We start from the raw sequence: 24,747 nt of genomic DNA, 5'->3' as shown, positions 1-24,747 counted from the left end.
AAATATAGGCAGGGATGTTTTTCTCCATATTTCATGATTGTGTTTCCTGAGTGTACACTGACAGAGTTGATTATTTAAATTAGGTTGTTTCCTCCTCAAAAATTTTGAACAACTTGGAAAGTTAAAACTAAAGTAAGATATATCAAAGCAACAGTTCTGTTTGATTCACTGGCCAATTTGACTCCTGGTGAGTTGGTTGACCTACAGGAAACTGGAAAAGATTATATTCTAATTTTTAATAGTCTAATATGACATGTATGAACTCTATATGACGAAGTTATAGTTTTAATTAGCATCAACAACTCAGAAACAAAGGATGTTTCTTCAAATGAAAAAGTCCAATAAAGTAATCAGACTACAACAACAGTGAAAGATCAAATTAGCCTTCAATAATTCCTCAGACATTCCCACCTCAAAGGGACATCAGAAATAGAAGAATAGAGCATTAGGCCTCAAGCTGGGAAAGAATGCAAAGAAGATTTACCGGAATGTTGCTAGGACCCAAGGGTTTAAGTTATAGGGATAGGACTTCATTTGTTGAAATGCAGGAGACTGGGTGGGGGGGCGGTGGTGGTGGTGAGCTTACAGAGGTAAGTAAAATCAGGAGAGGCACAGTAGAGTGAATACACTCAGTTGTTTTCTCAGGGAAAGAGAACCCAAGTCCAGAAGGGATGGATTAAAGGTGAGTGAGGAAACTTTTAAAGGTACTTGAGAGGCATCTTTTTCACTCGGAAGGTGGTACGTATGTGGAACAAACTGCCAGAGGAACTGGTTGAGGCAGGTAAAAGTTACAATATTAAGAGACACGTGCATGGCTACATAGGTAAGAAAGATATGAGCTAAACTCAAGTACATGGGACTAACAGATGGGCATCTTAGTTGGTATGGACATTGCGCCAAGGGCCTAGTACCATGCTTTATGACTCATGCCCAAGCTGCTGTTCAATAAAGTCAAGGCCAATTCTTTGGTGAAACTTTCCTGCAGTAAACCCATATTCCTGGATTTTCTTAATATGTAAAATCTACTGATCTCTATCTTAAGTAAACTAAGTGACTAAATCTCTACAACTTTCTGCGGAGGGAATTCGTAGTAATCACTGCCTCCTACCCGAGGATATTTCTTATCCCTGTATTGAGTGGCCGGCCCATTATTTTGAGACTGTGACTACATCCAGCCAGGGAAAATATCAATGCTGTGAAAGTAATTGATGTGGAGGAAGGCAAAAGGCAGGAAATCATAGGACAGTTAATCTGTCTTAAGTGATTGGTAAGATGTTATAGAGTCCATTATTAAGGACAAGTTTTCAGCATATTTGGAGGCACATGATAAAATAGGCTGAAGTCAGCATGGTTTCCTCAAGGACAAAACTTGCATACAAATCTTTTGGAATTCTTTGAGGAAACGATAGGCAGGATAAACGATGGAGAGTCAGTGGATGTTGTTTACTCGGGTTTACAAAGGCTGTTGACAAAGTACTGCACATGAAGCCACAAAACAAGAGTCCATGGTATTATGGAAAAGATACTCGCATGGATAAAATAATTGGCTGACCGGCTGACTGGTGGGAATAAAGGGGGCCTTTTCTGCTTGGCTGCTGATGACTGGTGGTGTTTCGCAGGGATCAGCATTGCCACTGCTTCTTTTTTGTCATATATCAATGATGGCGGCTGGTGGCACAGTGACATCAGCGCCGGGCTCCGGTTCCTGGGTTCGAATCCAGTCGGGCCGCTCCCGAGTACGCTTTCCATCTGTGCCGGGTGTTGAGCTCGCAACTCGACCTCGTAAAATCAAGAAAAATACAGCGAAATGTCTGTGTGAGGAGTGGCGCCCCACACAGCCTTCCGATCCACGCCTTGTAAGGCATGAAAATGCCTGACGCAGGCCTCTCAGGCCTGAGTTGGCGTCATCATCATTATCTTCATCATGGATTACAGAATTGATGGCTTTGTGGCCAGGTTTACAGATGATCCAAAGATAGGTGGAGGGGCAGATCGTGTTGAGGAAGCTGGGAGTCTGCAGAAGACCTTGGACAGATTTGAAGAACGGTAAAAAGTGGGAGATGGAATACAGTGTAGGTAAGTGTATGACCATGCACTTTGGTAGAAGGAATAAAGAGGTGGGCTGTTTTCTGAATGGGGAGTAAATTCAGAAACAGAGGTGCAAAAGGACTTGGGAGTCTTCATGCAAGGTTCCCTAAAGGTTAACTTGCAGGTTGAGTTGGTAGCAAAGAAGTTAAATGCAATGTTAGAATTCTTTTTGAGAGGACTATAGAATATAAAAGTAAGGATGTGATGCTGTGGCTTTATAAGGATTTGGTCAGACTGCAGTTGGAATATTGTGAACAGTTTTAGGCCCCTTATCTAAGAAAGGATGTGCTGGCATTAAAGATGGTCCAGAGAAGGCTCACAAGAATTATCCTGGGAATTGAGGGGTTAACATATGAGAAGAGTTTGATGGCTCTGGACCTGTACTCACTGGAGTTTAGAAGAATCGGGGGGGGGGGGGGTGCAGGGATGATCTCATTGAAACCAATGGAATATTGTAAGACCTAGATAGACTGGATGTGGGGAGGATGTTTCCAATAGAAGGGGTGTCCAGGACCAGAGGACACAGCCTCAGAATACGACGTCCATTTAGAACGGAGTTGAGGAGGAGTTTATTTAGCCTGAGAGAGGTGAATCTGTGAAATTCATTGCCATAGACAGCTGTGAAGGCCAGGTCATTCTGTATACATCAAAGTTTGATTGGTTCTTGATTAATAAGGACAGCAAAGATTATCGAGAGAAGGCAGGAGAATATGGTTAAGAGGGATATTAAATCAGTTATGATCAAATGGTGGAGCAGACTCGATGAGCTGAACAGCCTAATTCTGCTCCTATGTCTTATGAATTTATGGATCTAAGTCAAGCTGATATTTACTGATTACAGTTCAGCATCCAACACCATCGTGCCCTCAGTCCCAGTCAACAGGCTTCAAAACCTGGATCCTTGACTTTCTCATCAACAGACCACAGTCAGTGTGGATCAGAAATAGCATCTCCTTGCTGACAATCAACACTGGCACACCTCACAGATGTGTACTTAGCCCACTGTTTTACTCTCTCTATGCCCACGACTGTGTGACTAGGCATAGCTCAAACTCCATCTGTAAATTTGCCAATGACTCAACTTTTGGCAGAATTTCAAATGGTGACAAGGAAGCATACAGGAGTGAGATGGATCAGCTGATTGAGTGGTGTCACACCAACCTTGTGCTCAATATCAGTAAGACCAAGGATTTGATTGTGGACTTCAGTAAGGGGAAGTTTAGGGAACACTCATCAGTCCTCATTGAGGGATCAGTAGTGGAAAGGGTGAGCCATTTCAAGTTCCTTGGTGTCAGCATCTCTGAAGATTTATCCTGGGCCCGACGTACTGATGCAATTACAAAGAAGGCATGACAGTGGCTATATTTCATTAGGTGTTTCAGGAGTCTTGAAATGTCACCAAAGAATGTGACATCGAGGGCATTGTAAGTGGTTGAATTGCCATCTGATATGGAGTGGCCACTGTACAGGATCGGATAAAAGCTGCAAAGAATTGCAAGTTCAGCCAGCTCCATCACGGGCACTAGCCTCATCAGCTTCGAGGACATCTTCAAAAGTTGATGCCTCAAAAAGTCTGCATCTATCATTAAGGACCCACTCACCCAGGACACGCCCTCTTCTCATTGCTACCATCAAGGAGGAGGTACAGGAGCCTGTAGCCACACAATCAATATTTTAGGAACAGCTTCTTCCCCTTTGCTGTTAGATTTCTGGAAGGGCCACTGCACAGGATCAGAAAAAGTTAGATTTCTGAATTGATAATGAATCCATGTACACAACCTCACTTTTTTTTTCTTTTTGTGCTATTTTTCCAATATATACAGTCTTCTGTAATTTGTAGCTTTTTTATTATTGTGTATTGCACAGCACTGCTACCACAGAACAACAAATTTCATGACATATGCCAGTGATATTAAATGTGATTCAGAGCCAAAAGGGGGCAGCTGTCAGTAAACTGGATATTGACAATGTCTTAGGGAATAAATTGCAGGCTAGGATGTTGTTCGGTAAAGCTGATGAAAACGAAAGAAGGGGGGAGGGTAATGGGTTACATCAGAAGTAAGAGAAATTAAGAATTCACAGTGTGGGTTTAGAGCTGAGAAATTATGGAATGATATGGGATATTTTAACAGGTTGTGTATATGAATTTTAGCAAAGCCTTTCACAAGGCTCATCATACCAGAATAGTCTGGAAGTTAGATTGCATGCGATCTGGGGGAGATAGCAGGTTGGATTCATAACTGACTTAGTGGTAGGAAACAGAGGGTGATGCCCTGTATCTAGTGGTGTACCACAGCGGTTGGTGCTGGGATCTTTGCTGTTTTTAAACATATAAATGATTTGGATGTCAATGTCCATGCATAGCTAGTAAGCTTGTGGATGTTACTAAAATATGTTGCAGGTACGTGGGCAGAGGATTGAAAAATGGCTTTCAATCCAAATAATTGTAAGGTATTGCATTTTGGGAGATCAAACTAGAATAGGACTTGTACAGTGAATGGTAGGGCCTTGGGGAGGGTAATGGAACAGTAAGATATAGGAGTACTGCTGTACATTTCACTGAATGCAGTGTCATAGGTAGATAGAGTGATAAAGAAGACATTTGGCAACCAAGCCTGCATCAGTCAGGAGTTGGAAAGTTTAGGAGTTGGAAAGTTACGGTGCAGCAATAAGACATTGGCTATTAAACTAAAAAGAGTGCAGAAAGATTTATCAGGAATTTTCTTGGTCTTGGGGGCCTGAGTAACAAGAAAAGGCTGCAAAGATTGGGACTTTATTCCCTGGAATGTAGGCGATTGAGGGGTGACCTGATAGGGGTATATAGGTAAATCATAAGGAGGGATAGACAAAGTAAAAGCACATAGTCTTTTTCACAGTGAGAGTGTTATAAAAAGGAGAGGACATAGCTTTAAGATCAGAGGCAGGAGATTTTACAAGGGATATCAGGGACAACTTCATGCCAGGGGTGTTATGCATTTGCATGAGCCACCAGAAATGGTGGTTGATGCAGTGTCACTACCAGCATTTTAAAGCCATCTAGATAAGCGTATAGATAGAAGAGAGACTTAGAGGGCTATGGGCCAATCACAGGCAATGGACTAGCTCACTGGGCAACACAGGGGCTAGAATAGATGGGCCGAAGGGCCTATTTCCGTGCTGTGTGACTCTACGGCAATGGTTGGAATTTGTTTGTAATATGAGGGAGATGTAGAACTCATGCAGGGCAAAGAAGGTACTGTAGGATGGGAGACACAAGAGATTCCACAAATACTAGAGATCTTGACAACAGCCCAACATATTGAAGGAACTCAGCAAGTCGGACTGCAGCTATGAAGGGAAATAAACAGTGGACCTTCAGGGCTGTGGGTCTGAAATGTTGATTCTTTATTTTCTTCCATGGATGCTGCCGACTTGCTGAGTTCCGCGAGCATTTTCTATGTGTTGCACTGTGGATAGGGGTTGTGCATTGTTCTGGGATATGTTGGAAGTAGCGGAGCTTTCCATAAATTTAAGTTTACAGATGTCAAGAGACAATAACAACAACCTGTATTCTTGCTTCAATGTCCAAAGAACAAGAGCGTTGACAAACAGAAGCCGACCGTGCAGCGATTAACATTAATATCTAACACTTGGTCAGAGTATTTCGGACCGGGCAGCACGACCAGACAGAGGCTTGAGCTTTGAACTGCCCCAGTTGTTTTCACGCCTGTGAGGAGATTTGACGACTAATTGAAGGCGGGGTGCCACTAATTCGCAGCTCTGGGACTCCGTCACTTCACCCCGGACGCTCTCTGGGCGTCAGTTTCATCGGAACCGTGCGTCCTCGCAAGGTGCCGATTGCCTTCTGTGTGTTTCCGAGTCCCGAAGCGATCAGTCTCTCCGCGAGGAACGCGGAACTCCCATTGAAAGGTGCGGAGTCCGAACATCGGATATATCTCCAGCCCTGATCTTATCCTTTCTTTCCCCTCCCTCTCTCATTCCACCATCTGTCTCCTCTGAGGAAAGACGCTGCTCTAGCGACGCTCATTTCCATCGGCGTTAAGCTATATATTAAAATAAAATCAAAGCCCAGAACTGGGACAGACCGGACCAACAGCTCCCGCCTCACTGCAAACTTCGCACTAAATCCACTTTTCAGGACTCGGGACCTGTGACCGCTGGAGGGGCTCTGGAGATGAAATCGCCTTTGGAGGAGGATCTCTTCCCATTCGCCCGCGACCGCGTAGGGGAAGTTCCCGCTTGCGTGGACCCCGCCGACCTGCTCTCCCTCCTCAGGCAGAGGGAGAAAGAAGTGCATGTGGCCGCTGAGCTGGGAAAAGCACTGCTCACTGAAAACCAGGATCTGAAGAGGGAAAACGACAGGTTAGAGGAAGAATACAGCCAGAAACTAGAGGTGAGTGACTACCGGCCGCGCGCTTGTGAATGAACCTGTTTTAGATATCATTGAACCTAACTTCAAAAGGCATTTTTTTAAAAAAAAATCGCTAGTTATCACCACCTTTAGTAGTTAACACGCATCAGAGTTTATGTGATATCTCACGTTAGTTCCGCCAATCCCCAAGAGTGACCCTGCGGTCAGGTTACCCGCAGACGCCTCACACACTGATTGAGACTAGAACTGGAGGTCCGGAAGAAGGGTCTCGGCCCGAAGCGTCGACTGTTTATTCATTTCCACAGATGCTGCCTGACTTGCTGAGTTCCTCCAGCATCCTGTATGTGTTGCTTTGGATTTGCAGCGTCTGCAGTCTTTCTCGTGTTTATGACCTGCTGATTGTGCCATAACCTGTGCGGTTCAATCTTTTCGGAACCTTGATGATCAGCACTTCAGCTGACTCCATCCCGGAGATCTGCTGATTGACCGATCCCTGAGGGAGGCTTGGGACAGGTTCATTGTTTGGACTCGTTGCGACAGGGAGCAATGGAATATACTTATTGATAAAGGAACTGCGGGTGTAGCATTAAAGGTGTATGTTTAGATCTAATGGGTAACGTCGTCCCCATGATGTAGTGTAAACCACTAAATACTCATTGCAGATGCTGAGTCCACATACCTTTGACTGAGATCAAATTAATCAGATTTGATCTGCATAGGTGCCCATGCGGTGGTTAGCGTACAGAACGTGACCGCACAGAAACAGACCCTTTGGCCCATCTAGTCCATGCTGAATCGTTTTTCTGCCTATTCCTATCGAACTGCACCTGGAACATAGCCTCCCATACCACTCCCATCCATGTACCTGTCCAAATTTCTCTTAAATGTTCAAATCAAACCCTCATCCACCACTTTTGCTGGTAGCTCATTCCACATTCTCACCACCCTCTGAGTGAAGAAGGTCCCCTTAAACAATTCACCTTTCACCCTTAATCCATGACCTCTAGTTCTCTTCTCACCTAACCTCAGTGTGAAACAGCCTGCTTGCATTTACCCTATCTACACCCATCGTAATTTTGTACACCTCCATCAAATCTCCCCTTATGCTCTTATGGTTCTGCTAGGGTTCCTAATGAAAATGTCGGCTTGTGGATATTGTTCAGTGAGACGATTTGATTCAGCTCCTGGTAACCTGTTAAAACTCTGCAGGATGAATGGAGAAACAATGCAAAATGTTACGTCATTCTAACCCCACAGAGTAGGAAAAGGAACTTTTAATTTCAAGGAGACTTTAGTTTTGTGGGGCGGTGGGGGGAGGCTTCTATATAAAGAAGAACATTTTACACTCCACATGGAACAAATGTTGTAACTAAGAAATAGTCAGTGTGTCCCCAGCAAGGTCATACAAATGGAAACATGATCATCATGTTATTATCTGTTGTAAATGTAAAATATTGGCTGGAGCACCAGGAAAATAAATCCTCCATTGTTCAAGGAAGTGCCTTGGATTTTTTTAGTGATACTTCCTAAACAGCAAGGAAGTAGTTTAAGATCTGGGAGAAACTGTCATTCATTGCTATATCTGACATGTTAATCTAGAGGTTTTACACTAGGGTTCTGGAGTGAAATAAATCCACAACCTTCTGAGCCAAAGACCGGAGTGCTACCAATTTAGGGACAGATAACAAGTCAATTTATTCCCTTGGAATTTCATTTCAGACACAATTTAGATAGATTTATGAACTATGTCCACTGAAGTTTGTAACGATAATTCATTAAACAGAGTCCTGTCCATTGAACTGTTGGCATGTTGATAAAACTTGCACCAGTGCTTTATTGGGTTTATTTTTAACCCCTTTTTTTTAATGAAAAATCCAGCGAAATGCTAAAGTCCATGAAACGATTACCAACTTTGGAAAGAAGCAATTAGAAAATGAGTTAAAATTTAAAAAAAAACTCGGCTGGAAAGCTTATAATATAAAAGAAAAGAATTGCAAGGACAATGTGACCTTGACCTCCTAGCAAAAAAGAAGTTTGACATGTAAGGGCAATAAATCCTATGTTTGTATTTGTGTCACAGTTAAGATGCGGGTAAGAATGAAAACATGTAGGTAAGTGTATTGGAACTTGGAGAAACAAGAGCAGGATATTGACAAGAATGTATGGAAACATATCAGGTTAGAAAAGAAAAAGCTGGATGTTAGAGTTGAGTGGAATATGAGCTATTGATCAGATATATATTTTACATATAGTATATACATGTTCTGTGTATAGGAATTTGAGAGAGGAAATGTGTATGAGTAGCATTTAATTTTATTTGAAATGATTTAATATCTTTTGAATATAAGAAAATCCTTGATGTGAAAAAGAAAACAGATCTCTTTATTCAGACATCGTAGTGGAAGAGATGGCTATCAAATAGATCAGAGAAGTTTCTTAAAATGTTAAAACTAGTTCATAGGCAATGTTCCCACTATATTTATTTTTTTTACAGCTGCATGGACCAACCATTGCTCTAAGCAGGAAATTTTTACATGATCTAAAAACTGCGTGGCACTTGAAATGCCTTTTTTTTTTGCAATATACAGATCAATGAAACAAAAAGCACAACTCACACCACAAATAAACAATGCCAGGCAGTCAAAATAACTGAAAGGCACAATGGAAAAAGCAAAGACAGAGTTGATGTTCAGCAGGCCAACAGTTTATTAGCAATAAGCTACTGACTTCCATTCTGTGTTTATTGTTATAATTTATAAGCGTTGTAACTTGAAACATTGACAATGTAAATACGTTAACTCTAAAATGTTTCAAATGTGGTATGTTTATCATTTAGACAATTTATGGATTATATTCATTAGCATATAATTACTGATTATTTCGCAATTATATTAATATAGATTTCAAAATTATATTATGTTATATACGTGTCAGGGAAATGATAATAGAGAAGCAGAAATGTGGGGAAGTGTACAAGTCCATCTCAAAGGTACTGAACACGCGTATCTTGGAGCTCAGAGCAGTTCATCATGAAAAAGTGGAAAAATTATGAAACCACAGCCACACTGCCTTGGTCAGGCTGCCCCTCTAAACTTAGTCACTGGAAAAGAATGGCACGCGTAAGAGAGGCTACTGTGAGGCCAACAGTCACTCTGAGTGAGCTGCAGGAGTCAATGGCTGCAATTGAAGATAAAGTTCTCGGCTCCACAATCTCTAAGGCCTTGCACAAAAAGTGTATTTATAGAAGAGTGGCAAGGTGTAAGCACTGGCTTAAATAAAAAGCATATCCTTGCCCATGAAGACATTGCAAAGTGTCACTCAGAAGATACTTTAAAGGTGTGGAAGAAAGTGATTGGATGAGACTAAAGTTGAACATTTGGCCTCAACACTAAGTTGTACATGGGGTATAGATTTAATATTGCTCTTCAGTCAGGTAACACTATCCCTACTGTAAATTACGGTGGAGGTAGCATCATGCTACTAGGATGCTTTTCAGCAGCAGGGACTGGAAATCTGGTCAGGATTGATGGGAAGATGAATGCTGCTAAATACAGAGAAATCCTGGATAAAAACCTGCTATCCTCTGCCAGAAAACTTAAACAGGGGATGCAGTTAATCTTTCATCATGTCAATAACCCAAATAAAGCTACCAGACCAACCATGGACTGGCTTCAAATGAAGAAAATTAATGTCCTTGATTGACCCATTCAGGGTCCTGAACTAAACCTGATTGGCCATCTCTGGTAAGACCTCAAGACTGCTGTCCACCACTGCTCCCTAACTAACCTGGCACAGCTTGAAGAATTTTGCAAGGAGGAGGAGCAAATCTCACTCCATCACATTGTGCAAAGCTCATAGACGCTTATCCAAAATTATTACTGGCTGTAGTAGCTGCGAGAGGTGGTTCAAGTAAGTACTGAGCAAAGGGGGATGAATACTTTTGAAATGCTGATGTTTCAGTTTTTGAGTATTTAGTTTTTCATGTTTTACAAGTTTCCCTGTTTTTTGAGCTCTGCTGTGAAAAAAGCATGTGTTTCACAAATAAAAATTCTCAGTTAATTTGATGAAAGTCACTGGTTGTAATACTCATTTATTTTTTCAAGGCTCTGTACATCTTTGTATGTTAGATTGCTCTTATTTTTCATCTTGTTTTAAAAACCACTAGAAATTAATGATAGAGCACAAAGCAGATAGCTGCTAAGAAAGTAACGGATTAGTTTAAGTAACGGAAAGTAACACCACGCTTGCGTGGTGCAAGCACAGTATTTAATTTCAATGGGGCTCCTGATTTTCCCCTCTCATTAAACACACATTTGCTCCAAATAATTGAAGAGAAATTGAATTATTACCAACACTAACAATGTTGTATTTACTGAATGTAAGCATCTATGAAAATTTTGAATTATGTAAGCAATAACGCCAAAGAAGTTTCATTAGTTCTTAGCTGGAGTTTGGTGTATAATTCCACTGATCATAGCTAGGCATCTTTCTGCTTGAGCAAATGCAAAGGCATATTATAGGCAGTTTCACATATGAAGAATTTGTATTGTGAGCTAAATTTAAGGAAGTTGAGCTGAGAATTGTGTTTATGGTTCACCATGAAGCAAAGGAGACGTTCAGGCACTGGAGGCTGTGAGCAGCCGAGACACAAGTCTGATCCCTAATGGTAGAGGTCTGCAAATAAGTCAAAACATGGTTATCTTGTTTAACCAAGTTTTGTTTCATATGGCAGAGATAGATTTACTGAAAACTACTTAAGGCAAAGCAAAACATAAATCCAGAATCAAAATGAGTGAGGCAAAGAGTCGAATTTGTGAAATATACCTTAAAGTATGATAACAGGCACTTGTTCACACAAGGAGTAATGAAGGTCTCTAATGGACATCCAGAGTGAAGTAGAGGAATAACCCTTTGCTGATATAGGAGAATGATGTAGCCTTCCTGAATAATGGAATATAATGAGCCAAATTGTACACTTTGGTCATAATTACTTTGTAATTAATACTTGATTTGCTCATGGCCCCTTCCAATGGAAGTTTTTTCCAGGAGTCGGTCAGATATGATATGAGCACCAGTTGTGTTCACAATGATGTAATATAACTTGTCTGAACCTCTTCTGACTGCCTTTCCTTTAGGAGCTTGAACAGGAGAAATATGCATCGCGCCTGAAGTATGAAGTGAGGGAGAGTGAGTGGGAGGCTCGAGTAGTAGAGCTGGAAGGAGATGTGCAACAGCTGCAGCTGGAGCTCCAGAAACAGCAACAATACACGCGTGAGGTCGAGAAGGTCAAAGTAGATATGGAATGTGATCTAAGTGAACAAAACCAGAAACTCGTGGAGCAACTGAGAAAAGTAAGGCCCGGATGAATTAAACAAATATCTCTTAATTAACTTTTGCAGCATAGACCAACCTAATGCTCTCAACCACAGGGTTGAATTTATGAGAAGGAGCTTGCTAGATCATTGCCAATCTTCCCCAATTCCAACTTAAACCAAACACTATGGTTTTCAGTATGGGTGAAGTAGAGATCCAATCCTCAGGTCTCTGTTATCTTGGAGCACATCTTTTAAACACCACTATCTGTAAGGAGTTTGTACGTTTTCCCCAAGATCCACGTGAGTTTCCTTTGGGAGCTCTGGTTTCTTCCTGTATCGCAAAGACACCCGGATTAGTAGGTTAATTGCTCAAACGGGTTTAATTAGGCAATCCTGGCTCGATGACCAGAAGGGCCTGTTACCATGCTGTATCTCTAAGTAAATAAATAAACCTCTATTGATGGGAATTGACAGGATGGAGACTAGAGGCTGTGTTGAAAGGAGAATCTAGAACCAGAAATGTCTGTTCAGGCTGATGACTTTAACTCAGGGTTGTAGATCTCCAGAATAATCTGTCTCTGGAGGGCACTCAGTCATTGAATATATTCAGGACTGAGGTCAATAGATGCTGTTAGGGAAACAAACAATGTGCTAATTCAGTAGAATTGGGATTAGGGATACAGTGCCAGGCATGATCTTATTGAACAGTGCAGTAGGATCAAAAGACCAATCACTTACTTCCTACTTCTGTTGATTATGTCCAAAGTTCAAAGTTATTATCCAGGTATAACACAATAGACAACGCTGAGATTCATTTTCTCGTGGGTATTCACAGTAAGTACAAGAAACCCAATAGAATCAATGAATGACCACCGCCGACATGTCCAAAAGACAACAAATTGTGCAAATACAAAAAGAAAAAAATAAGCAATAAAACACCAAGAACATAAGATAAAGAGTCCTTGAAAGTGAGTTCCTGGGTTGTGTGAACAGTTTAGCGATATGGTGAGTGAAGTTACCCCCTCTGGTTCAAGAGCCTGTTGACTGTAAGGTAATAACTGTTCCTGAACCTGGTGGTGTGGGTCCTAAGGCTCTTGTACTTTCTTCCTGATGGCAGCAGCAAGGCGAGAGCATGGCCTGGATGATGGGGGTCCTTGATGGATGCTGCTTTCCTGTGACACCACTCCATTGGGAGGGTTTTACCTGTGATGGACTGGGCTGTATCTGCTACTTTTTGTAGGCTCTTCTGTTCGAGGACATTGGTGCTTGCAGTGCCGTTTGTACATTCTTAAGTTTCCCTTTAAAAACAGCTCCTTGGAGTGCACTTTTTGTCAAAAATATTTTCTTTAACAGAGCATCAGACTATTTTGTGAAGCACAAAGGTATATGTTTTTCATTAATGACGACTTAATAAAATGCTGCGTATTCCAGCAAGTCAAGCAGCGTTTCTGGAATGACAATAGTTCTGTTGAAAGTTCATTACCTGAAGACGTTAACTTTGTTTCACTCCCTGTAGATGCTATCTGCCCTGTTGGGAATTAACAGCATTTTCTGGTTCTAATTTCAGATTTTCAGCATCTGCAGTGTTTTGTCTTCTGGTTATGTAAATACCTGCTGTCCTCTGATCCTCTGCTAATCCATTTGCAGTGTATTGCCACAGTTGGATATTTATTAACAGCCATCTTTTAGGCTGATGCTGTTTATTTTCTGTTGCCCATTAGAGCAGCCTACACCCCTTCAATTCAACCCTTTCCGCTTGTACGAAATGTTGTATATGCAAGATGGAAAAAAATCTTTTTCATTGTCTTTGTCATCATTCATTTCCAATTAGCCTCCCCAGGTGGTGGTTTTGTTTTGAAGAAGCACTGTGCTTAATTATTCTGTATTGGTTTCGGAACATTCTGTGGGCAGAGAGGAGGTTAACTAACAAGTGAAAGGCCTTAACTTGTAGATTGCACATTTAGAAAAGGGTACTTAGTTTCTGTTTCTTTAATGTTCAGCTTGGTCCTTAACAGTTCAAATGGGTGAAATCATGCATGCTGCAATAACAGGAACATAAAAAATGAGCTTTAATTAAGAAAATTCCAGTAGAGATTCAATCATTAACTCCCATTAGGGAATGGACACTTTGAAGTGAATAATTTCGCCTTCATGGTTACATCATCCTGGCAGCTCTGACTGGCCAACTAGTCTCTCACGACAATTTGTTGTGAGTCCACTCAAGTTTCTTTTATAGATATAAAGATCGCTGTTCATAGGTTTTATAACATGTTATTAACTAGGAAAGGTCTTTGATAACGTCACAAATCCTTTTTAGTCTTGATAATTCTTCAAACGTCATACCATATAAAGCTGCAGAAGTTTCATTGCCCCACCCACTATTGTAATGTAAACTTCCTCGAGGCAACAACCTGACTTGTTCTTTCTACCGTGCAATTTATAAATAGACAAGGTGGGGTTGTTGCTTGCTTTTTAATGTGTTCAGGAAGTCTCCTGAGCTGAAAAGACAAGAAACCCCCTTGTGAAACCAATGGCAGCAGACTGCTTCATTTTCCCATTAGCTGCTTTGCACTGAAACATTTTACTTAAACTAAACATTTCTCAGGGGGAACCACCTAAGAAATGTTGAAGTAAAATATCCAACAAGTCATAAGAGTGTTAGAGCCCTTCAGCCTATCTAGTCCGCGCTGACCTGGTCTGCTGCTTAGTCCCATCTATCTGCATCCAGACCATAGACTTTCATACCTCTCTAATACAATTACTTATCCAAACTTCTCTTAAATGTTACAATTTAACCACTTCCACTGGTAGCTCATTCCACACTGGTATCACCCTCTGAGTAAAGATGTTTCCCTTCAGATTCCCTGTAGATATTTCACCTTTCACCCTAAACCTATGACCTGTATCTTTAGTCTCACCCAGCCTTGTCTAAGCCTCTCATAATTTTGTATGCCACTATAAGATTTCCCCTCATTCTCCTGCGCTCCAATGAATAAAGTCCTAACCTATTTAACCTTTCCCTAAAACTCAGGTTCTCAAGTCCTGGCCACATCTTTGTAAATTTTCTCCACACTATTTCAAGCTTATTGATATATTTCCTGTGGTTAGATGACCAGAACTGTACACAGTACTTCAAATTTGGATTAACTGACGTCTTATGCAAATTAAAAATAAACAACTTCTGTACTTGGTTTATAAAGGCCAACATGCTGAAAGCTCTCTTTATGACTCTATCGACATATATTATCACTTACAAGAAATTATGGATCTGTCTTCCCAACCCTCTTTCTTCTACTGCACATCCCAGGCCCCACCATTTTCATCATGCAAGTCTTTCCTTTAGCTTGTCCCAATACTTTTAAAGTTTTGACTGAACTTAACCCTCACTGGTTGATACTTCTATTGGTAAATGTTGTTCAACTAGCAAGTGCAACAGCAAAAGACACTAATAGTTAAATGAATCAAAGCATAAGAACTCAAGCATTTGACTAGAACAAAGTTTGATGCAGGCTAGGAAGATCGAAACAAGAGTCTCTCATCATGTAGTGTCAGAATTGTGGAAGTATTTTCTAATGGGAGTTGAATACTCCATAACAACAGAGCTTCTGATTCCTTTTAATAATTTAACGTTTACATGATGTCAGATCTCTGGTAACTTAGTCATTACTTGCACCATTGATTTGAGTATACTTCCTGTGCACAGCCAGACAGTGGACCACAAGGAGACAATAGTCCTTGCCATTTTATTGGTGCCAAGTCAAACTAAGTACTCCCAATTTTATTATAATAAATTGAAACTTAAATGGGTTTAATTGGACAGAACGAAACATGAGGAGCTGGGACCCCAGGAAATGTCAAACTCAATATGGTATAGCTTCTTAAAAAAAAATCGCTTGCTTTTACAATCACATGCTCTTCAGGTAAACTGTGTTTAAGAATCTGGAATTGGGGAAATACTTGAATTTTTGGTATGACCCAAAAAAATGCAGGTTAACCTTTACAAACATTCAAAAATTAACAATGGAATAATAAATACCCACAGAGATCAGCATTAGCTGAAGGCATATAATCAGGGATCTTTGGGCTGGCTCCTTCCTATAGCTATTGGTTAGTCTTACTCTGGTGTCAGGTGGGTCCTGTTCAGTTGGGCTGCAATTCCACTCTGTACAGTCTAGTTCTCAAGTGATACTGCTATATTTAGAAACTGCATGTGTACTCCCTTGATGAACTGCCCATTGCACATTACCCATGTGCATTACTTACTGTGTTGTAGCAAGCATTTGCTGTACCCAGTATATGTCCTACATGTCCTCTACCAAGCATGTGCCTCACTGGGACCAGTGGGTGTAATGCCTTCTATGCCGTGTCCAGTACATGTTGTGCCTGATAAGTGTTAGGCTACGCCAGTATGTCCAGTACTCCTTTTTAGCTTCAGACTGAGTGCATGGTGTCCTGCTTTACTATACCCAGCAAATGCCTTTGTACACTGTATCCTGTGCCTTGTTTAACCTGCTGTACGATCAGCCCCTGTCTGCACTTGTTGTACACAGAGGGTGATTTATTGCTTTACCACATTGTGTGTTTTCCTTAAACCTGCCTTGCTCTATTTAGTACTTGCTACTGTTGTACCAATACTGCCCATTGTGTGCTTAACTTGATGTCAGCTGAGGTGGACTCTCTTAAAGGGAAAGCACAATTGTTAAGGTTGTCCAGAATTACTTTTTCTATAGTGTATATCTTGGCCTTTGACTTTAGATAGATAGATATTTTATTGATCCCAAAGGAAATTACAGTGTTCATAGTAGCATTACAGGTGCACTGATATACAAATATCAGAAGAGAAGTAAGAAAGAATAAAAAATAAGGTATCTCAAACAGTCTAACAGGAGGGGGTCATCACTTCCTGGCTAGAGGTTATCGAGCCTAGTGGCCACGGGTAAGAATGATCACGTATAGTGCTCTTTGGAACAGCACAGTTGTCTTAGTCTGTTACTAAAAGTGCTCCTCTGTTCAGCCAAGGTGGCATGTGGGGGGGTGAGAAATATTGTCCAGGGTTGCCAGGATTTTCTATTGGGTCCTTTGTTCTACCACAGTCTCCAGCGTTTCCAGTTTGACTCCTGTAACAGAGCCAGCCTTTCTAATCAGTGGATGTGCTTGCTCTACAGAAGATATAACAAAGCCAGAGAACCACTGTCCCTGAGCTATGATTACTAGTTTCCACACATGGAAATGAGGTGGGATGCCTTGTGTAAGCATTGAGAGGAACAAGTTAACTTCAGATGGACAGAGATGTACAGTTTGGATTCCACTTATAGAAAGGAAAGAACTTTTTTTTGTGGTTAATTATTCACCGTTTTGGAGGAAACCTTGCAGAAGCTCTAAAGTAGGTCTCTCTGTGACTGATTCATTTTCCGTTACATATTTGTGTACCTCTCTGTCCCTCTGTATGTGTGTTAGTGTTCCACTTCTCACATATTTACCTCAGAAATGGGTATGTGAGTGAGTCATGCCCGTGTTGCAGAGCCTCATGTGATAGAGGAGAGTGTAATAGCAAGACTGAGAGCAGTGCCAGGCTCTGTTAATTACATTGACTGAACAAACGCAGCAGCGTCAAGCCGCTCCCCAGTGCTTTGTATTTCTGAGAATCAACTCTGAGGTTACAAAGCTTTCACAGATGATTGCTTCGGGTAAAAATAGTTGAATCAGGCAGTGGTATTCTGTCTAGTCCAGTTGACAGGCATCAGTGCTGTTGATGCTTCTTGAGTATCACATTTAATAAAATGTCTAGACCTAATTCTCTTTATTCACTGAGTTTCTTTGTACTTTTCTTCAGTGAGTTTGAATCATATTTCAGTAAATCTAATAATTTCATTTTCCATAGACAAAACCCTTTTGGAAGTAAGACATACTGATAGTATGTCTTAATACATTTTGCAAGGAATGCTTCGAAGTATACATCATTTCCCACTATCAATTTCTGTTATGGAGTTAAGTACATCCATTAGTGGCCCAGAATATGAAATACAAATTTATTACTGACAATAATGTTTCATGAATATTGTCTGGAAACGTACAAGTACTTGGGTATCGTCAGTGGTCTGGAATATTTTGCCACATACTCAAATTGATGTGATCTTGCCTTAAAGTATTGAGCAAAGTGCTTCACATCCAACACAGCCGGATACTACACTGGGATATCTTACTTGGATAAGAATTTTACTAACTGAGCCAATATGACACGTTTGGATAAACTCTGTGTATTCCTGAAGAACTCGGCATTAATGTTCTCTCTCTAACACTGCATCAAATGAGTGTCAAAAGTAGTTATTAAAGTGAAAAGGATTTTGTCAGTCTCAATCCATTGCCTAATGGATAGTGTTACACAGAACAGAATTGTTTTGTGTAAAAGAAATAGGTACTTGTTATCTCCTGTGCAGAAAGCTTCTCTGATACAGAATAGCAATCTTATATTTTTGTAGTAGGGGTACTAGTCTGTGTTGAACCATGACACAATTACATGTTACACATTACGTCTAACTCCAGTGTGGCCTGTGACAGGAGGGTAATAAATGTGATCCCAGTACTTAAGAAAGAAAGGAAAAGGAAAACAAGCAACATCGACCTGTTAGATAAACATAAATAGTTGAGAAAGTACCAAAATAAAAGGTTTATTAACAGATTATCCTGGAAAGAGTAATCAGATTGGGCAGCTCAATATATGTTTCCGAAAGGGAAATCAAGCTTTATCTGTTGGAGTTCTTTGAGAATGTGACTTATAGGATAGAAAAAGAGAACCGATCAATATGAAGATGAGGTTGGTCAACAAGGTTGGAACACGTGGAGCTGAGGGTGATATATTGACCTGGACTGAGATTCATGTCCAATACCCAGTTCTACCTCAGGATGGCAGGGTGTGTCCTGGGGTGGGGGGAGCGGGGTGTATTATAACAATTTGGGTGCGGCAATCAAATATCATATTTCTACTTTCGTGCAACAAAACAGAGAAGCTGAATTTTTTTTTAAATAGTGAGATATCAGGTGGTGCTGATGTTCAAAGGGACCTGGGCGCACTTGTACACATCACTCAAAGGGAAACTACAGCTACAATAAATAATTAGGAAGGCAAATGTTCTGTTGGCTTTCATTGCAGGAGGATTTACGGACAGGAATAAAGATGTCCCGCTATAATTATCAAGGTTCTTTTGTGAGATCACACCTGTAGTAATTTGAATAGTTTTGTTCTCTTTACCTTAGAAAGAATGCACTTGCATAGAGTGGATGCAGAGAATATTCTCCTGACTTGATTTGCTGCAAGGAGAGAGATTAAGCAGATCAAGCCTGTATTTTCTAAAATTCAGAACAAAGAGCGATGTCATTGAAACTTACTCACTCAGATGTGGTGAACCTTTAGAATTCTCTACTCTAGAGGGATGTGGACAATAGACAATAGGTGCAGGAGTGGGCCATTCAGCCCTTCAAGCCAGCACCACCATTCACTGTGATGATGGCTGATCATCCACAATCAGTACCTTTTTCCTACCTTCTCCCCGTATCCCTTCACTCCGCTATCTTTAAGAGCTCTATCTAACTCTTTTTTGAAAGAATCCAGAAAATTGGCCTCCACTGCCTTCTGAGGCAGAGCATTCCACAGAACCACAACCCTCAGTGTGAAGAAGTTTTTCTTCAACTCCATTCTAAATTGTCTACCCCTTATTCTTAAACTGTGGCCTCTGGTTCTGGACTCCTCCAACATCGGGAACATGTTTCCTGCCTCTAGTGTGTCCAATCCCTTAATAATCTTATATGTTTCAATCAGATTCCCTCTCATCCTTCTAAATTCCAGTGTATACAACCCCAGTTGCTCCAATCTTTCAACATATGACAGTCCTGCCATCCCGGGACTTAACCTCGTGAACCTACGCTGCACTCCCTCAATAGCTAGAATGTCCTTCCTCAAATTTGGAGACCAAAACTGTACACAATATTCCAGGTGTGGTCTCACCAGGACCCAAGTGTGGAGTCTCAATTGCATTCTGAACAGAAATTGATAACATCAAAAGTAAGGGAAAATGCTTGAAAAGGGCACTGAGGTAGAAGTTCAGCCATGATCTTAGTGAGTGGCTGTAGTCGCACGGGAGACGGTGCGGAGATTCTCCAAAATATTGTCTGGATTGGAGGACTTTAGTTATGGAGAGAGACTGGAAGACTGCATTTGTTTTCTCAGGAACAAAGGAAACTGAGGTATGATCTGACAGAGGTAAATAAAATTATTTTGTGAGTCCTAAAGAAGGGTCTCAGCCCAAAACGTCAACTGTCTACTCATTTCCATAGATGCTGCCTGACCTGCTGAGTTCCTCCAGCATTTTAAGTGTGCGGCTTTGGATTTCCAGCATCTGCAGACTTTCTCATGTTTAATAAGGATTGATATTCAGAATATTTTTCCCATCATAGAGGTATTTTAAAAAAAAGAGGTTTAAGGTGTGAAGAAGGAATTTTTTAAGGAGTTTTAGGGAGAAAGAATTTTCAGAGTGTGATTGTAACCTGGAATTTGCTGCTACAGGAGATTGTGGATTCAGATACAATCACTACATTTAAGAGACGTTTAGACAGTTATGGAAGGAATCAGGCCTAATGTGAGCAAATGGGATTTGTGTAAATGAGCAAAAAGGTAATCTCAGAGCCGGTAGGCTGAAGAACCTGTTTCTGTGTTCTGCAACTCTGCGACTCTGCAGAGCAGTTTCAAAAATAGCCCACTCCTGGCCCTATTGCTTATATAGTTTTGTTGACATTGAAATCACAAAGCATTTAATTCACAGTAAAAATGCGAGGCAAAAAGTTCACTACAAGAAAACGTAGCTGAAGATATGTGGCATGGGCACCGAGATATGTGGATCTCTGGTGTAGAGTCAGGCACCTGTTGCGTTATAGCACAGGGCAAACTCCTTTGGGCTGTGGTTTAGAGGCATAAGCAGTGGATTTTCTGCATGGGAATATAGGCTGCATTTGTAGACATGCTCAGCTTTGCCCCTGTGACAGAAAAATCATGGGATAGGGGAACTTTACACAACAGGGTAGCAGAGAATATCATTTCAGGTCGTCTGCCTGAGGAACAAACAGAGTGCAAAATACCGGTTCAGGATGATCCGTTCCTGGTGTTGTGATAAGACATTCCATTGTAACCTTGAAAGGAAACAAATTTATACTAGTTAATCTGCTTCTGAAGGTGAAAAACATTACGCAGGTTTACTCCATGTTATGCTTATGCTGTGGGGAAACTGGGCAAGACGCTGGGGTTGCAATTGTGACTGCACTGGGACTTCGGGAAACGTTTGGGTTCCAGATGGTACAGGGGTGGGTTAAATCCTGGCAGTCTTTCAATGCTCGGGGGCTCAGGCGTAATTGAAGTTATTCCTAAATACGAGGAAGTCTGCAGATGCTGGAAGTCCAAAGCAACACACACAAAACACTGGAGGATCTCAGCAGGTTATGCAGCATCAGTGGAAAAGGGTAAACAGTTGACGTTTCGGACAGAAACTCTTCTTCAGGACCGAGAAGGAAAAGGGAAGATGCCAGAATAAAAAGGTTGGGGGGGGGGCGGGGAAGGAAAAGGAGGCTCGCTGGAGGGTGATGGGTGAAACCAGGTGGTGGGAAAGGTCGAGGGCTGGAGAACAAAGAATCTGATAGGAGAGGAGAGTGGACAATAGGAGAAATGGAAGGAGGAGGGGACCCAGGGGGAAGTAATATGCTGGTGAGGAAAAAGTGGAAGATCAGAGTGGGGAATCAAGGAGTGGTGGGGGGGGGGAAGATTTGTTCACTGGAAGGTGAAATCGATATTCATGCCATCAGTTTGGAGGGTACCCAGACGGAATAAAAGGGGTTGCTCCTCCACCCTCAGGGTGGCACAAGAGGAGGCCACGGACTGACACATCGGCACGGGAACGGGAATTAAAATGTTGGGCTACCAGGAAGCCCCGCTTGTGATGGATGGCGCAGAGGAGATCAATGAAGCGGTCCCCCAATTTACAGCGGACATCACCAATGCAGAGGAGGCTGCATCAGGAGTCCGGACTCGATGGACAACCCCAGCAGATTCGCAAGTGTGGAGTGTTGCCTCACTTGGAGGGACTGTTTGGAGCCCTGGTTGGAGGTGAGCGAGGAGGTGAATGGGCAGGTGTAGCACTTTGGCCACTTGCAGGGATAAGTGCTGGGAGGAAGATTAGTCGGGAGGGACGACGGAACAAGGGGATCATGGAGGACAGGTGGTAAAGATATGTTTAGTGGTAGGATCCCTTTGGAGCTGGTGAAAGTTGTGGAGGATAATGCATTGGTTACAGAGGCTGATGGGGTAGTGGGTAAGGACAAGAGGGACTCTATCACTATTATGGTGGCGGGAAGATGGGATGAGCATGGATGTGTGGGAAATGGAGGAGATTCAGGTGAGGGCAGCATCAATAATAGAAAGAGGGGAACTCCATCCTTTAAAGAAGGAGGACATCACTATGTCCTGGAATGGACAGCTGTGTCCTGTGAATAGATTTGGCAGAGGCAAAGAAACTGTGGACAGGGAATAACATTTTTATTGGAGATAGGGTGGGAAGAGGTAGGTTTATAAAAGGTGTCAATTGACAGTTTGTCTCCAGAGATGAAGGCAGAGAGATTGAGAAAGGGGAGGAAGGTGCCAGAGATGGACCAAGTGAATTTAAGGGCAGGGTGGAAGTTAGAGGCAAAGTTGATAAAATTGGTGAGCTCAGCATGGGTGCATGAAGCAGCACCAATGCAGTCTTCAATATAGCGGAGAAAGAGTTGGAGAGTATGACTGGGGAAGGCTTCAAACATAGACTATTCTACATTGCTGACAAAGAGGCAGGCATAGCTGGGACCCATGCTAGTGCTCATGGCTACCCCTCGAGTTTGGAGAAAGTGGGAGAAGCTGAAAGAAATACTGGTCATGGCGAGAACCAGTTCTTCAAGATGGAGAAGGGTGGTGGTGGAGGGAGATTGGTTGGTTCTTTGGTCAAGGAAGAAACAGAGAGCTTTGAGGCCTTCCTGATGGGGGATAGAAGTGTATAGGGACTGAACATCCATGGTGAAGATGAGGCAGTCAGGGCCAGGGAATTGAAAGTTACTGAGGACATTGGGGACATGAGAAGTGTTGTGGATGTAGGTGGGAAGGGACTGAACCAAGGGGCATAGAATGGAATTGAGATGTGAGGACACAAGTTCAGTAGGACAGGAGCAGGCAGAAACAATTGGCCTACCCCGTTATTCCTATTTTTATGTTGAAATAGCAGGCTTTAAATTTCCAGCCCTAAATACTCCCTCTCCAGCTCTCCAGTAGATGATGTTCATATTTATAAAACAAACTAGTTTGTCCTTCCTTCCTTTCCTTCCTGAATCACTTACCATGCATTTCATGAGCACCTCCCACATGACTCTGGCAAATAAATGACATGTTGTCCTGCTGATCACTGACTGTTTTGAATTAATAGAAAGCTAGTAACACTTGCTATTGTTGTTTACTGTTGAAAATACTTATAAGGAGATAACAATATTTGTGGTGAGTTGTCAAGTGGATGTAATGGCCCGAAGGGAGAATAAAGGTGGGCCATATTTTTGTGTCTGTGTCACATGCTGAGATAACATCTGAAAACAGGATTGGGAGTGATTGAATCAGCACAAAATGTACTGGAAAAAAAGCATTCACACAGCAACTGATCACTTTGTATGCAATCACTGTGCGCTGTAGCAACTTCTGAACAGAGGTGGCTTTACGACATAAGGCAGTTCCCTTGCGCACTAGCTACAAAGAGTAAATCTGATCCTAATCTGCTGGGGTGAATCTTACTGTGGAACCGAGCCACTGGCTTTCATCTAGTGAAATGATCCAGGCTTAACAAGCAGCAAATGTACCACCATGTACCAGCTCTAGTGTTTGGACGCAGAAGCCAGTCTTGATATGATTCCCCAGCCAAACAGTCCAAATTTAAACCAGGTCACAACCCGCATGGGATCAGAGACCTCATTATTCTCAGTGGAGATCTAGACCTGTGAATTATGAAGCAAAGCTGGGGGTTTGGGATTGTGGCAGGGAGGAGAGGTGTATGGTTACTAATTATTTTGCTTTACTGTAATCTTTTTAATTACTTCTAAGTGTTATGCCTTTGATTAACAAAGTGTTAGAATTTTTATCTTTTTCAATCATTCACTTCAAGTATAGTACCCAATAAATGGCACAAGGACAGATACTTTCAAGACCTATTAATAGATGAGAAATCGGCCCATCTTGCCTCAAAGGCATTGCAGAGGTAGTGAGCCACTCACAGCCCGGTGGACATTCAGTAATGATGCCCCATGAGAGGGGTGAAGATAGCCAACAAGGTCAGACCTCAACAACCAGCTCTGAGCAGCAGTCTGGGAGTGGAGGGCAGCAACGTTGGGCTGCAGGCCTCATCCAGCATAATCAAGTGTCTTTAGTAGATTTTAAAATTTATTTAAAGCTTCTGCAGAAAATTTGACTTGGCACATAACAAGCGAACAGAGAATTTACTTCATTGTGGGAATAAGTTAGGAGCTAATGCCCGTGGATAATCAGCTTTTAGAATTCATATTCTTGTTTGATAGCTTGTTACAAACAAAATCCCATATTCTCCCTCTCAAACTGCCTCCACCAACCCATCAATCAGATGACTTCATTTACAACATCCCATGGCAGCCCTGGTCATCCAATGAGAGATATTCCATTTGACCTATCGATTCCTACCCTGCCTTCTAACTAGGTTTCTCTTCTTCTCACTTTTGATGAAAGGACATTGACCTGAAACATTAACTGTTTCACTCTTCATAGACCTTGACCCACTACACCCCGTGACCCATGCTCCATCATCAGGGATCCCCACCACCCAGGTCATACTCTCTTCTCGTTGCTGCCATCAGGTAGAAGGTACAAGAGCCTCAGGACTCTCACTACCAGGT

General features: G+C 41.8%; 1 protein-coding gene across 2 annotated transcripts in view; it reads left to right on the top strand.

The window, feature by feature from the left end:
• Positions 1 to 3,971: 3,971 nt before the first annotated feature.
• Positions 3,972 to 24,747, top strand: part of LOC134336748 (BICD family-like cargo adapter 1) — a 42,867-nt gene continuing 22,091 nt past the window's right edge. The window contains exons 1-2 of one of the 2 annotated variants that reach the window (XM_063031171.1): positions 3,972 to 6,481; positions 11,596 to 11,811. In XM_063031171.1, coding sequence (XP_062887241.1) covers positions 6,263 to 6,481; positions 11,596 to 11,811 — 435 coding nt within the window. In that variant the 5' untranslated portion in view covers positions 3,972 to 6,262. Of the gene's footprint in view, positions 6,482 to 8,529; positions 8,552 to 11,595; positions 11,812 to 24,747 lie in introns of those variants that run through there. The other variant, XM_063031172.1, reaches the window with a different exon arrangement.

This window comes from Mobula hypostoma, chromosome 23, assembly GCF_963921235.1.
Source record: "Mobula hypostoma chromosome 23, sMobHyp1.1, whole genome shotgun sequence".
NCBI lineage: Eukaryota > Metazoa > Chordata > Chondrichthyes > Myliobatiformes > Myliobatidae > Mobula > Mobula hypostoma.
Note: the sequence above shows the minus strand (reverse complement) of the source record. Positions and strands in the feature narration are given on the sequence as shown.